This window comes from Pezoporus flaviventris, unplaced genomic scaffold (assembly GCF_033815535.1).
Source record: "Pezoporus flaviventris isolate CSIRO_AGI_PZ_B2104156 unplaced genomic scaffold, CSIRO_AGI_Pfla_v1 ptg000423l, whole genome shotgun sequence".
Lineage (NCBI taxonomy): Eukaryota > Metazoa > Chordata > Aves > Psittaciformes > Psittacidae > Pezoporus > Pezoporus flaviventris.
In genome coordinates, this window is record NW_026892970.1 from 1 (window position 1) to 13695 (window position 13695).

Below are 13695 nucleotides of genomic sequence, written 5' to 3' on the forward strand. Positions count from 1 at the left end.
TTTCGCTTTGGGAGGGGGGGCGCGGATTCGGGGTGCAATGGCTGGGGGGGGAGATAGGGGGGATATGGGGTGATGGGGGGATAGGGGTCAGGGGGGTATAGGGGTGATGGGGGGATAGGGGTCAGGGGGGTATAGGGGTGATGGGGGGATAGGGGTCATAGGGGGTATAGGGGTGATGGGGGCATAGGGGGTATAGGGGTGATGGGGGGATAGGGGTCATAGGGGGTATAGGGGTGATGGGGGGATAGGGGTCAGGGGGGTATAGGGGTGATGGGGGGATAGGGGTCATAGGGGGTATAGGGGTGATGGGGGGATAGGGGTCAGGGGGGTATAGGGGTGATGGGGGGATAGGGGTCATAGGGGGTATAGGGGTGATGGGGGGATAGGGGTCAGGGGGGTATAGGGGTGATGGGGGGATAGGGGTCATAGTGGTATAGGGGAATATAGGGGTGATGGGAGGATGGGGGGTCATGGGGGGATATAGGGGTAAAGGGGGGATAAAGGGGTGATGGGGGTATGGGGTGATGGGAGGGTATAGGGGTGGTTGGGATATAGGGGTGATGGGGGGTATAGGGGTCATGGGGTATAGGGGTGATGAGGGGATATAGAGGTGATGGGGGTATGGGGTAATATGGGTATGGGGGTGATCGGGGGATAAAGGGGTGATGGGGATATAGGGGTGATGAGGGGTATAGGGGTCATAGGGGGATATAGGGGTGATGGGGGTATGGGGTAATATGGGTATGGGGGTGATCGGGGGATAAAGGGGTGATGGGGATATAGGGGTTATGGGAGGTATAGGGGTGATGAGGGGTATAGGGGTCATAGGGGGATATAGGGGTGATGGGGTTATGGGGTAATATGGGTATGGGGGTGATGGGGGGATAAAGGGGTGAAGGCCCCCATCCTGCCCCCCCCAAACACCCACCTGGCAATGACCTGGCCCAGAGTGGTCCCCAAGATCCTGCTGCTCCTCTGTGGGTCGGGGGGGGGCACAAAGGGGGGGGACACAAATAGGGCACAGAAGGGGGTCACAAAGGGAGTGTCATGAAGGGGGGGTCGCAAAGGGGGGTCATAAAGGGGGGGTCACAATGGGGGGTCATAAAGGGGGGTCACAATGGGGATTGCAAAGGGGTGGTCATAAAGGGGGGATTACAATGGGGGGTCACAATGGGGATTGCAAAGGGGGTGTCACAATGGGGGGTCATAAAGGGGGGTCACAATGGGGATCACAATGGGGGTTACAAAGGGGGGACACAATGGGGGGTCATAAAGGGGGGTCACAATGGGGATCACAATGAGGGGGTCACAATGGGGGTCACAATGGGGGGGTCAAAAATGGGGGTCACAATGAGGGGGTCACAATGAGGGTTACAAAGGGGGATCATAAAGGGGGGTCAAAAATGGGGGGTCATAGTGGGGGTCACAATGAGGGGGTCACAATGGGGAGGTCACAATGGGGGGGTCACAATGAGGGTTACAAAGGGGGGGTCACAACGGGGGGGTCACAACGGGGAGGTCACAATGAGGGTTACAAAGGGGGGGTCACAATGGGGGGGTCACAATGGGGATGTCACAATCGGGGGGTCACAATGAGGGTTACAAAGAGGGGGTCACAATGAGGGTTACAAAGGGGGGGTCACAATGAGGGTTACAAAGGGGGGGTCACAATAAGGGGGTCACAATGGGGGGGGTCACAATGGCGAGGTCACAATCGGGGGGTCACAATGAGGGTTACAAAGGGGGGGGTCACAGCGGGGGGGTCACAATCGGGGGGTCACAATGAGGGTTACAAAGGGGGGGTCACAATGGGGGGGTCACAATGAGGCGGTCACAATGGCAAGGTCACAATGGGGAGGGTCACAATGAGGGTTACAAAGGGGGGGTCACAACGGGGGGGTCACAATGGGGGAGGGGCTCCCAAAGGGGGGGTCCCCAATGGGTGCCCGCGGGGGGATGGGGGGCGGTACCTGCGCGGGGGGGGCTCCCGGCGGGGGGGGGCGGGCGCAGGCGCCGGGCCCAGGTCTTGATGCGGCGGCCCCAGCCCCTCCTCCCCACGGGGTTCTTGAGGCGGGGGCAGCTGAAGCCAAGGGCGAAGGCACCGGGGGCACGGGAGGGGGGGGGGCCCTGGGAAATGGGGGGGGGGGGGGGGGGTCAGTGCCAGGGTCGGGGGAGGGGGGACAACGGCCCCATGGGGACAACAAGGGGGTGGGGTGAGCTGGGACTTGGGGGGCACCGGGTCCATGGGGGGCTATGAGGGACATCAAGGGGTTGGGGTGAGCTGGGACTTGGGGGGCATCAGGTCCATGGGGGGCTGTGAGGGACATCAAGGGGTTGGGGTGCGCTGGGACTTGGGGGGCACCGGGTCCATGGGGGGCTGTGAGGGACATCAAGGGGTTGGGGTGCGCTGGGACTTGGGGGGCACCGGGTCCATGGGGGGCTGTGAGGGACATCAAGGGGTTGGGGTGCGCTGGGACTTGGGGGGCATCAGGTTCATGGGGGGCTGTGAGGGACATCAAGGGGTTGGGGACGTGGGGACAATGGTCCCATGGGGGACATCAAGGGGTTGGGGTGCGCTGGGACTTGGGGGGCAGCAGGTTCATGGGGGGCTGTGAGGGAGATCAAGGGGTTGGGGACATGGGGACAATGGTCCCATGGGGGATACCAAGGGGTTGGGGTGCGCTGGGACTTGGGGGGCACCGGGTCCATGGGGGGCTGTGAGGGACATCAAGGGGGTGGGGACATGGGGACAATGGTCCCATGGGGGACATCAAGGGGTTGAGGTGCACTGGGACATGGGGGGCATCAGGTCCATGGGGGGCTGTGAGGGACATCAAGGGGTTGGGGTGCGCTGGGACTTGGGGGGCACCGGGTCCATGGGGGGCTGTGAGGGACATCAAGGGGTTGGGGTGCACTGGGACTTGGGGGGCATTGGGTCCATGGGGGGCTGTGAGGGACATCAAGGGGTTGGGGTGCACTGGGACTTGTGGGTCACCAGGTCTATGGGGTTTGGGGCTTTGGGGGCACGCAGGGGTTGGGGTTTGGCGCTGAGCACCCCCCATTCCATGGGGCACATCCAGCGCGGGGGGCTCAGTGCCGATCACCTCCGCTCCTTGGGTCGCATCCGGCTCTTGGTGCTGGGGGTCCCCGGCCCCATGGCAGGCTCCGGCCTCACCGCCCCCCTGATCCCGGTGTCCCGGGGGCTCCGGTGGCTCAGCCCCATCCTGCCCCACAGCACCGGGGCCTTGGGGGGGGCCTTTGGGCCCCGTCCCCCCCTCTCCATCGGGGTCCTCCTGCTCTTGGGGTGCTCCAAAGCCTCGAGGGACCCCAGGCTGGGGGACGGCCTCCTCCTGCCCTCGAGGGCCACCGACCCCATGCTCTATGGGGCCAGCGGCCTCTGGGCTATGGGGCGTGGGGAGCCCTGCGCCATCCGGCCCCATTGCTGCTGCTTGAGGGCCACCGGCGTCTGAGCTGCCCAGGGCTCGGCGAGGGGCTGCGGGACCCCCAGGACCTGCAGTGGGGGGACCCCAAACCCATTGTAGGGTTGGGGTCACCAATGTCCCCCCCCAGTGTCCCAGCCCCATTGATGTCATTGTAGGGTTGGGGTCACCAATGTCCCCCCCCAGCGTCCCAGCCCCATTGATGTCATTGTAGGGTTGGGGTCACCAATGTCCCCCCCCAACGTCCCAGCCCCATTGATGTCATTGTAGGGTTGGGGTCACCAATGTCCCCCCCCCAACGTCCCAGCCCCATTGATGTCATTGTAGGGTTGGGGTCACCAATGTCCCCCCCCCAACGTCCCAGGCCCATTGATGTCATTGTAGGGTTGGGGTCACCAATGTCCCCCCAGTGTCCCAGCCCCATTGATGTCATTGTAGGGTTGGGGACCCCAATGTTGCCCCCCCAATGTCCCAACCCCATTGATGTCATTGTAGGGTTGGGGTCACCAATGTCCCCCCCCAGCGTCCCAGCCCCATTGATGTCATTGTAGGGTTGGGGACCCCAATGTTGCCCCCCCAATGTCCCAACCCCATTGATGTCACTGTAGGATTGGGGACCCCAATGTTTCCCCCCCCCAATGTCCCCCCCCATGTCCCTTCACCCACCGGTGGCCTCCCTGTTCCTGATGGTTTGGTTGATGCAGAACCTCCAGCGACCCACAGGGGACGATTGGGGGGCCCCTTCTGTTGGCGATGGGGGGTGCTCAGAGCTGGGGTCCCCCCATTGCCACCCCCATGCCCCCCCCCCCCCCCCATTCCATCCCTCACCGCTCGCCGCCGGCTCCATCGCTCCAACCTATGGGGAGACCCCATTGGGGTTGGTCAATGGGGGGGAATGGGATAACCCAAAGGGGACATTGAACGGGGGGGGGGGGGGGCACGTGGGGCACCTGGGGGTCCACATGGGGGGCACCGAGGAGCCCCCGCGCCCGCGCCACGATGGCCTTGAGCTCCTCCACGAACTTCTCCCTTTCGGCCTCCAACACGAAGTTGTCCTCAACCTTTGGGGGGGGGGGGGGTTAAATGTTGGGGGGGGGGGGGATATGGGACCAAGGGGGGGGGAGGGTTTTAGGGTGCAGGGGGTGTGGGGGGGGGCACCATGTAAGAGGCGATGTCCTCGGGGGCGTCCCCATCGGCGTCGAACTTGAAGGTCACCGTCTTGCAGTCGTGGGTCTCCAGTTGGCACTCGAGCGTGTTGTCCCCCGGTGAGGAGACCTGCATGGAGCGGGGGGGACGTCACTTATGGGGTGGTGTCGTCGTCCCCATAGGGGGCTATGGGGTGTTCCTGTCCCCCCCGCCCCACACTGACCTGGAGCGCGGTGAGCTGGAAGCGGGGCCGCGGGCAGGAAGCGCGGCGCTGGCGCCATCGGTCCCCACGGCCACCGGCGTCCGGGGGGGTGGAGGCGGCCTCGGGGACGCGCAGGGAGGGGGTTGGGTCCGGGGGGTCGGGGGGTGGGAGGGGGGCGGCTGGGGGGGGGGGATGGGGAGGTGGGATCTCTATGGGGAGGGGGAGCGGGGATGGAGCTGGGGGCATCCCTATGGATGGGGGCATCCCTATGGATGAGGGCATCTCCATGCTTGGTGGCATCCCAATGGATGGGGGCATCCCTATGGTTGGGGGCATCTCCATGGGTGCGGGCATCCCTATGGATGAGGGCATCTCAATGGGTGCGGGCATCCCTATGGATGAGGGCATCCCTATGGATGGGGGCATCTCAATGGGTGCGGGCATCCCTATGGATGAGGGCATCCCTATGGTTGGAGGCATCTCCATAGTTGGTGGCATCCCTATGGCTGGTGGCATCCCTATGGATGGTGGCATCTCCATGGTTGGTGGCATCTCCATAGGTGGTGGCATCCCTATGGCTGGTGGCATCCCAGATGGAGGTGGCATCCCTGGACCTGGTGGCATCCCCATGGATGGCGGCACCGCTGACGGAGGTGGCATCCCAACGGTGGGTGGCATCTCCATGGTTGATGGCATCCCTGGGGCTGGTGGCATCCCTTGGGATGGGGGTATCCCGATAGGGGCTGGCATCTCCATGGATGGTGGCATCACTTGGCCTGGTGGCATCCCCATCGGTGGTGGCATCCCAATGGATGCTGGCATCCCTGGACCTGGTGGCATCCCTTGGGCTGGTGGCATCCCAGGTGGAGCCGGTGCCATCCCCATTGTTGGTGGCATCTCCAGACCACCTTGGACTGGTGGCATCCCGCTTCGTGCTGGCATCCCTGGCCCTGGTGGCATCCCGGTGGGCAACGGCATCCCGCTTGCTGGTGGCATCTCCGGACCTGCTGGCATCCCTTGGGCTGCTGGCATCCCACTTAGCGCTGGCATCCCCAGAGCTGGTGGCAACCCTGGGGCTGGTGGCATCCCGGTACCTGATGATGGCATCCCTGGAGCTGGTGGCATCCCAGTACCTGATGGTGGCATCCCTGGAGCTGGTGGCATCCCGGTACCTGATGGTGGCATCCCTGGAGCTGGTGGCATCCCGGTACCTGATGGTGGCATCCCGGTACCCAGTGGTGGCATCCCGGTACCTGGTGGTGGCATCCCTGGAGCTGGTGGCATCCCGGTACCTGATGGTGGCATCCCAGTACCTGATGGTGGCATCCCGGTACCTGATGATGGCATCCCGGTACCCAGTGGTGGCATCCCGGTACCCGGTGGTGGCATCCCGGTACCTGATGGTGGCATCCCGGTACCCAGTGGTGGCATCCCGGTACCCGGTGGTGGCATCCCGGTACCTGATGGTGGCATCCCGGTACCCAGTGGTGGCATCCCAGGAGCTGGTGGCAGCCCAGTACCTTGTGGCATCCCTGTACCTGGTGGTGGCATCCCTGGAGCTGGTGGCATCCCGGTACCTGATGATGGCATCCCGGTACCTGATGGTGGCATCCCGGTACCCAGTGGTGGCATCCCGGTACCTGGTGGTGGCATCCCAGGAGCTGGTGGCAGCCCAGTACCTTGTGGCATCCCTGTACCTGGTGGTGGCATCCCTGGAGCTGGTGGCATCCCAGTACCTGATGGTGGCATCCCGGTACCCGATGGTGGCATCCCAGTACCTGATGGTGGCATCCCGGTACCCAGTGGTGGCATCCCGGTACCTGATGGTGGCATCCCGGTACCCAGTGGTGGCATCCCTGGAGCTGGTGGCATCCCGGTACCTGATGGTGGCATCCCAGGCCCCGGTGCCCCCGGTGCTGGCTGTGGCCGTGCCAGCCCCATGGGTGCCATCGCCCAGCTCCGCGTCACCCCCAGCTCCCCGTCCCCACCGGGGGGCTCCAGCCCCACCACGGTGGCACCGCCGGTGACGTCCATCGATGTCCCCTCCACCTGTGGGGCAAAGCACGGCCGTGGGACCCGACCCCCTTGTCCCCACCCCACGGCCGCGGTGCAACTGGGACCCACCTGTAATGGGACGTGGGGGGCGCAAGGGGGGGACGCCCCATCTTGGGGGGGGCCTGGTTGGTAGCACCCAAGGAGACCACGGCTGCTGGTGGCATCTGCCATGGGTCCAGTGTCCAAGAGCCCCTCGGCTGCTGAGGGGCACCCAAAGGGTGAGCGGTGATGGGTGACCACCAACCATGGGGTGAGCAATGGGGGTCCCATGGGGTGGGCAATGGGGGCTCAATGGGGTGGGCAATGGGGATCCCATGGGGTGGGTACCGGGGGTCCCATGGGGTGGGCAATGGGGATCCCATGGGGTGAGCAACGAGGGTCCCATAGGGTGGGCAATGGGAGCTCCATGGGGTAGGCAATGGGGATCCCATAGGGTGGGCAATGGGGATCCCATGGGGTGAGCAATGAGGGTCCCATAGGGTGGGCAATGGGAGCTCCATGGGGTGGGCAATGGGGGTCCCATGGGGTGAGCAATGGGGGTCCCATGGGGTGAGCAATGGGGATCCCATGGGGTGGACAATGGGGATCCCATGGGGTGGACAATGGGGATCCCATGGGGTGGGTACCAGGGGTCCCATGGGGTGGGCAATGGGGATCACATGGGGTGAACAATGGGGATCCCATGGGGTGAGCAATGAGGGTCCCATAGGGTGGGCAATGGGAGCTCCATGGGGTGGGCAATGGGGATCCCATGGGGTGGGCAATGGGAGCTCCATGGGGTGGGCAATGGGGATCCCATGGGGTGGGCAAAGGCGATCCCATGGGTTGAGCAATGGGGATTCCATAGGGTGGCCAATAGGGGTCCCATGGGGTGGCCAATGGGGATCCCATGGGGTGGGCAATGGGGGACCCATGGGGTGAGCAATGGCAATGCCATGGGGTGGGCAATGGCGATCCCATGGGGTGGCCAATGGGGATCCCATGGGGTGGGCAATGGGGGACCCATGGAGTGAGCAATGGCAATGCCATGGGGTGGGCAATGGCGATCCCATGGGGTGGGCAATGGGGGACCCATGGGGTGAGCAATGGCAATGCCATGGGGTGGGCAATGGCGATCCCATGGGGTGGCCAATGGGGATCCCATGGGGTGGGAAATGGGGGACCCATGGGGTGAGCAATGGCGATCCCATGGGGTGGGAAGTGGGGGACCCATGGGGTGAGCAATGGCGATCCCATGGGGTGGGCAATGGGGATCCCATGGGGTGGGCAATGGGGGACCCATGGGGTGAGCAATGGCAATGCCATGGGGTGGGTACCAGGGGTCCCATGGGGTGGGCAATGGGGATCCCATGGGGTGGCCAATAGGGGTCCCATGGGGTGGGCAATGACGATCCCATGGGGTGGCCAATGGGGATCCCATGGGGTGGGCAATGGGGGACCCATGGAGTGAGCAATGGCGATCCCATGGGGTGGGCAATGGGGTGGCCAACGGGGGTCCCATGGGGCACCCCATGGGGGTCTCACCGTGCTGCTGGAGCAGCTGCTGCCGCACGTGCTGATCCACCTCGGTGTCCTCGCTCTCGGCGGGGGCCCGACCTTCGGCTTGCTTCCTCTCCCGGCTCCTCCGGACCACGGCCAGGCGGTCCCGGATGGATTTGGCCACGGCTTTGGAGTCGCTCTCATGGAAGAAGCCGGATTTCACCTGCGTGGAGGGGGCAAAGGGGTGGCCACGGCTTCAGCACCACGGACAGGGGCAACCGTTGGGGTTGTTGGGAGGAGCGTTGGCTTTGGAAGGGTGCATGATGAGGTTGAGTCTCCCAAGGAAGGGTTTATGGGTGTATTTATGGGCGCCATTGGCTTTGGAAGGGTCCATGATGAGGTTGAGGGGCCCAGTAAAGGGTTTATGGGTGTATTTATGGGTGCCATTGGCTTTGGAAGGGTCCATGATGAGGTTGAGGGGCCCAAGGAAGGGATTATGGGTGTATTTATGGGTGCCATTGGCTTTGGAAGGGTGCATGATGAGGTTGAGGGGCCCAAGGAAGGGATTATGGGTGTATTTATGGGTGCCATTGGCTTTGGAAGGGCTCAAGATGAGGTTGAGTCTCCCAATGATGGGTTTATGGGTGTATTTATGGGTGCCATTGGCTTTGGAAGGGCTCAAGATGAGGTTGAGTCTCCCAATGACGGGTTTATGGGTGTATTTATGGGTGCCATTGGCTTTGAAAGGCTTCAAGATGAGGTTGAGTCTCCCAATGACGGGTTTATGGGTGTATTTATGGGTGCCATTGGCTTTGGAAGGGCTCAAGATGAGGTTGAGTCTCCCAATGACGGGTTTATGGGCGTATTTATGGGTGCCATTGGCTTCAGAAGAGGTTCACGGTCCTGAGGGACCAACCCCCCCCCCCCCAATCCACAACCATTGTGGACCTTCAGGGTGGCTCAAGCCAAGCCGATGCCACCAACCCCGCTGAGGTTCTCCCTTGCCCCATGGAACCCCCCATGCCCATTTCCCCCCCCCTGCCCTCACCATCTCGTAGGCCACCTCCTCGGGGACGTCGGCCTCCAGGTTGAAGCTGAACTCGATGGCTTCGTTGTCCTTGTGCTTGCCCTTGAGCTTCTTGGGGTCCTCGACCCAGAGGCGCAGCGCGAGGCAGGGCTCGGGCCCCACCGCGTCCTCGGCCAGCTCCACGCGCAGCCCCGTGTCCTCGGCGAAGAACGCGTGGTTCAGCAGGTCCCGGATGGACAACCTGGGGGGGGGGTTGGGGTGCGCTCAGCCCCACATGCAAGGGGGGCAGCCAGCACCCTCCTAGGGACCCATCGCCCACCTCTCGGCCTTGTTCTGCCGGATGCAGCCCTCGATGATGTCCCGCACCTCCGGGTCGGTCACCTTGGAGAAGCTGGCCGGCTTGATGCCCTATGGGGAGGGGGGGAACCGGAGCGGTGGGGACACCACCGGGATGGGGGCACCACCGGGGTGATGCTACCCCAATGACAACGGCACCACCGTGATGATGCTATGGTGGTGAAGATGCCGTCACAATGATGCCACCATGGTAAGGAGGCCACCACAATGACGATGCCACCACCACAATGATGATGGCACCACCATGATGATGCTATGGTGGTGAAGATGCCACCACAATGATGATGCCACCATGATAAAGAGGCCACCACAATGGTGATGCCACCACCATGGTGATGTCCCCACCACAATGATGATGACACCACCATGATGATGCTATGGTGGTGAAGATGCCACCACAATGATGATGCCACCATGATAAAGAAGCCACCACAATGGTGATGCCACCACCATGGTGATGTCCCCACCACAATGGTGATGCCACCACCATGATGATGCTACCAAAGTAAGGATGCCACCACAGTAAGGATGCCACCACAATGATGCCACCACAATGATGATACTATGACAATGAAGATGCCACCACAATGATGATGCCCTCACCAGGATGATGTCATCACAATGATGCCATCACAATGATGATACTATGATACTGAAGATGCCATCACGATGATACCACCACAGTTAGGATGCCACCATAATGATGATGCCCCCACCATGATGATGCCACCGCAACGATGACATTATGATAGTGAAGAAGCCATCACAACGATGGTACCACCACGGTAAGGATGCCACCACGATGACAATGGCACTACTGTGATGATGCTATGATGGTGAAGATGCCACCACAACAGTGGTACCACCACCATGATGATGCCACCACCGAGATGACGCCACTACAATGCCAACGCAACGACGATGCCACCATGGTAACGCTACCGTGACCATGACGCTACGACCACCAAGATGACGCCACCACCATGACGATGCCACCACAATGAAGATGCCACCACCACCACCCCCCCCGGCGACCCACGCTGGTGACTTTGCGGTAGATCTGCGCCGCGTTCTGGCACTCGGAGTAGGGATACTCGGAGGTGCCCATCTCCAACATGCACATCCCAAAGGCGTAGACGTCCACCGACTCGTCGTAGCGCTCCTCATACATCTCCGGCGCCATGAACTCGGGGGTCCCTATGGGATGGGGTGGTGAGAGCCAGGAACCCACTACCACCACCATCACCACAACCATCACCACCATCACCACAACCATCACCATCACCACCACCATCACCATCACCACTATCACCACAACCATCACCATTACCACCATCACCACAACCATCACCATCAGCACCATCAGCACCATCACAACCATCACCATCACCATCACCACCACCACCACCACCACCACCACTGGGCACAATGGGGCTCACCAATGACGCTCTTGGCAAAGGAGGTCCTCATGAGCGTGGCCAAGCCCAGGTCCCCGATCTTGACGGAGCCCGTGGGGCCCGTGATGAAGATGTTGTCACACTTGAGGTCCCGGTGGATGATGGGGGGTGTCCGGGTGTGCAGGAAGTGGAGCCCCTTCAGGATCTGCCGGCACCAGCTCCGGAGCACCTTGGGCTTCATCACCTTGAACCTCTTGAGGTACCTGCGAGGGGGCTCAGGGTCAATCGGAGACCTCAACCATCGCCCCCGTGATGGTTTTGGGGTCTCCTTGTCTTTGGAAGGGGGTTCAACCTCAATGTGAAACCTCCACCACTGGGTCCATGATGAGTTTGGGGTCTCCTTGTCTTTGGAAGGGGGTTCAACCTCAATCATTGGGTCCATGATGAGTTTGGGGTCTCCTTCTCTTTGGAAGGGGGTTCAACCTCAATTTGAGACCTCAACCATTGGGTCCATGATGAATTTGGGGTCTTTGGAAGGGGCTTCAGGGTCAATCTGAGACCTCAACCATTGGGTCCACAATAACTTTGGGCTCTCCATGTCATTGTAAGTGGGTTCAACCTCAATTTGAGACCTCAACCATTGGCTCCAAGAGAATTTGGGGTCTCTTTGTCTTTGGAAGGGGGTTCAGGGTCAATGTGAGACCTCAACCATTGGGTCCACGATGGTTTTGAGGTCTCCTTGTGTTTGGAAGGGGGTTCAGCCTCAATGTGAGACCTCCACCATTGGGTCCATGATGACTTTGGTATCTCCTCTTTGGAAGCGCCTTCAACCTCAACGGGAGACCTCAACGGCGGAAGGCGGCCCTGCCCATGGACCTGGGTGATGTCCAGGTCCTTCCCACCCCATTCCACGCCCCTCATCACTCACGTCTTGAGGGTGCCGGAGGTCATCAGCTCGGTGACCAGGACGATGCACTTCTTGCCCTTGACCGTGGACTCCCAGGAGTCGTAGAAGCGGACGATGTTGGGGTGCTGCAGCCCCTTGAGCATCTCAGCCTCTTCCTTGAACCTCTGCTGCTCCATCTTGGTCAGCTTGCGGTCCTGGGGGCCATGGGACAGCCTCAAACCCACCCCACAGCCAAGGAGCATCTCCTTTGGCCCACCTCGAAGCTCCTTCAGGTCCCCATGGAGCACTGGTGGGGCAGGAAGGGGATGGGATTCGTGGGCTGTGGCTCTGTGCCTGGTGGCAGGAGCCCCGGCAGGACATTGGGATGATGGAGCTGGGAGCCTCTGGGATTCCTTGGGGGTCTCCTTGGCTTGGGAAGGGGGCTCAGGGTTCATGTGAGACCTCAACCATGGGGTCCATGATGAATTTGGGGTCTCCTTGACTTCAGAAGGGGGCTCAACCTCAACCTGAGACCTCAACCATTGGGGTCTATGATGAATTTGGGGTCTTTGGAAGGGGGTCCAGGCTCAATGTGAGACCTCAACCATTGGGTCCATGATGACTTCGGGCTCTCCATGTCATTACAAGTGGGTTCAACCTCCATCTGAGGGCTCAACCATTGGGTCTATGATGAATTTGGGGTCTCCTTGACTTCAGAAGGGGGCTCAACCTCAATCTGAGACCTCAACCATTGGGTCCATGATGACTTCGGGCTCTCCATGTCATTGCAAGTGCGTTCAACCTCAGTCTGAGACCTCAACCATGGGGTCTATGATGAATTTGGGGTCTTTGGAAGGGGGTTCAGGGTCAATGTGAGACCTCAGCCATTGGGTCTATGATGACTTCTGGCTCTCCATGTCATTGCAAGTGGGTTCAACCTCAACGTGAGACCTCAGCCATTGGGTCTATGATGACTTTGGGCTCTCCATGTCATCGCAAGTGGGTTCAACCTCAACGTGAGACCTCAGCCATTGGGTCTATGATGACTTCTGGCTCTCCATGTCATCGCAAGTGGGTTCAACCTCAATGTGAGACCTCAGCCATTGGGTCTATGATGACTTCTGGCTCTCCATGTCATCGCAAGTGGGTTCAACCTCAATGTGAGACCTCAGCCATTGGGTCTATGATGACTTCGGGCTCTCCATGTCATCGCAAGTGGGTTCAACCTCAACGTGAGACCTCAGCCATCGCCCCCCAACCCCAAGGACCCCGTCCCCCCTGTCCATGCCCTCACCTGCAGCTCGCACCAGGCCACCTCCACCCAGGTGTCGGTGTCGAAGCCCTTGAAGACGGTCTTGAAGGCGCCGCGGCCCAGCTCGATGTCGAACTTGAGGAAGCGGCCCCCCGGCGACGTCGCCACTGCCTTCATCTCCGCTTCCTCCTCCACCTCCTCCCTGCCCGACCCCCCCCCCGGGACCCCCCCCCGGAGCTCTTGGTCCCCTCCATCGCTGGGGGGGCCCCGCTCCTCCTCCAGCAGCTCCACGCTCTTGCGGAAGAAGCGCTTTGGGGGGGCTTTGGTGGGGCTCAAGTCCGTGGCCATGGTTGGCTCCTATAGACCTCAATACGGGGAGGGGGGGGGGGTGCCCCCCTATGGAGCTATAGGGGAGTTTGAAGGGGGGGGGTCCTCAATGGTGCTTTGGGGGTGT

General features: G+C 61.5%; 1 protein-coding gene across 1 annotated transcript; it reads right to left on the bottom strand.

Moving 5' to 3' along the window:
* Positions 1 to 928: 928 nt before the first annotated feature.
* On the bottom strand, positions 929 to 13612 carry LOC133263694 (serine/threonine-protein kinase WNK3-like; the record flags this gene model as incomplete). The annotated part of the gene is made up of 18 exons (XM_061443566.1): positions 13284 to 13612; positions 12032 to 12204; positions 11146 to 11366; positions 10746 to 10903; positions 9669 to 9757; positions 9371 to 9590; positions 8368 to 8545; positions 6913 to 7043; positions 6807 to 6837; positions 5619 to 5792; positions 4810 to 5366; positions 4599 to 4715; positions 4391 to 4501; positions 4269 to 4296; positions 4107 to 4184; positions 3075 to 3511; positions 1971 to 2127; positions 929 to 975 (listed from the first exon to the last, which is right to left on the bottom strand). Coding segments are annotated over exons 1-18 (3213 nt in total), but the record flags the coding sequence as incomplete, so codon positions are not given.
* Positions 13613 to 13695: the final 83 nt, after the last annotated feature.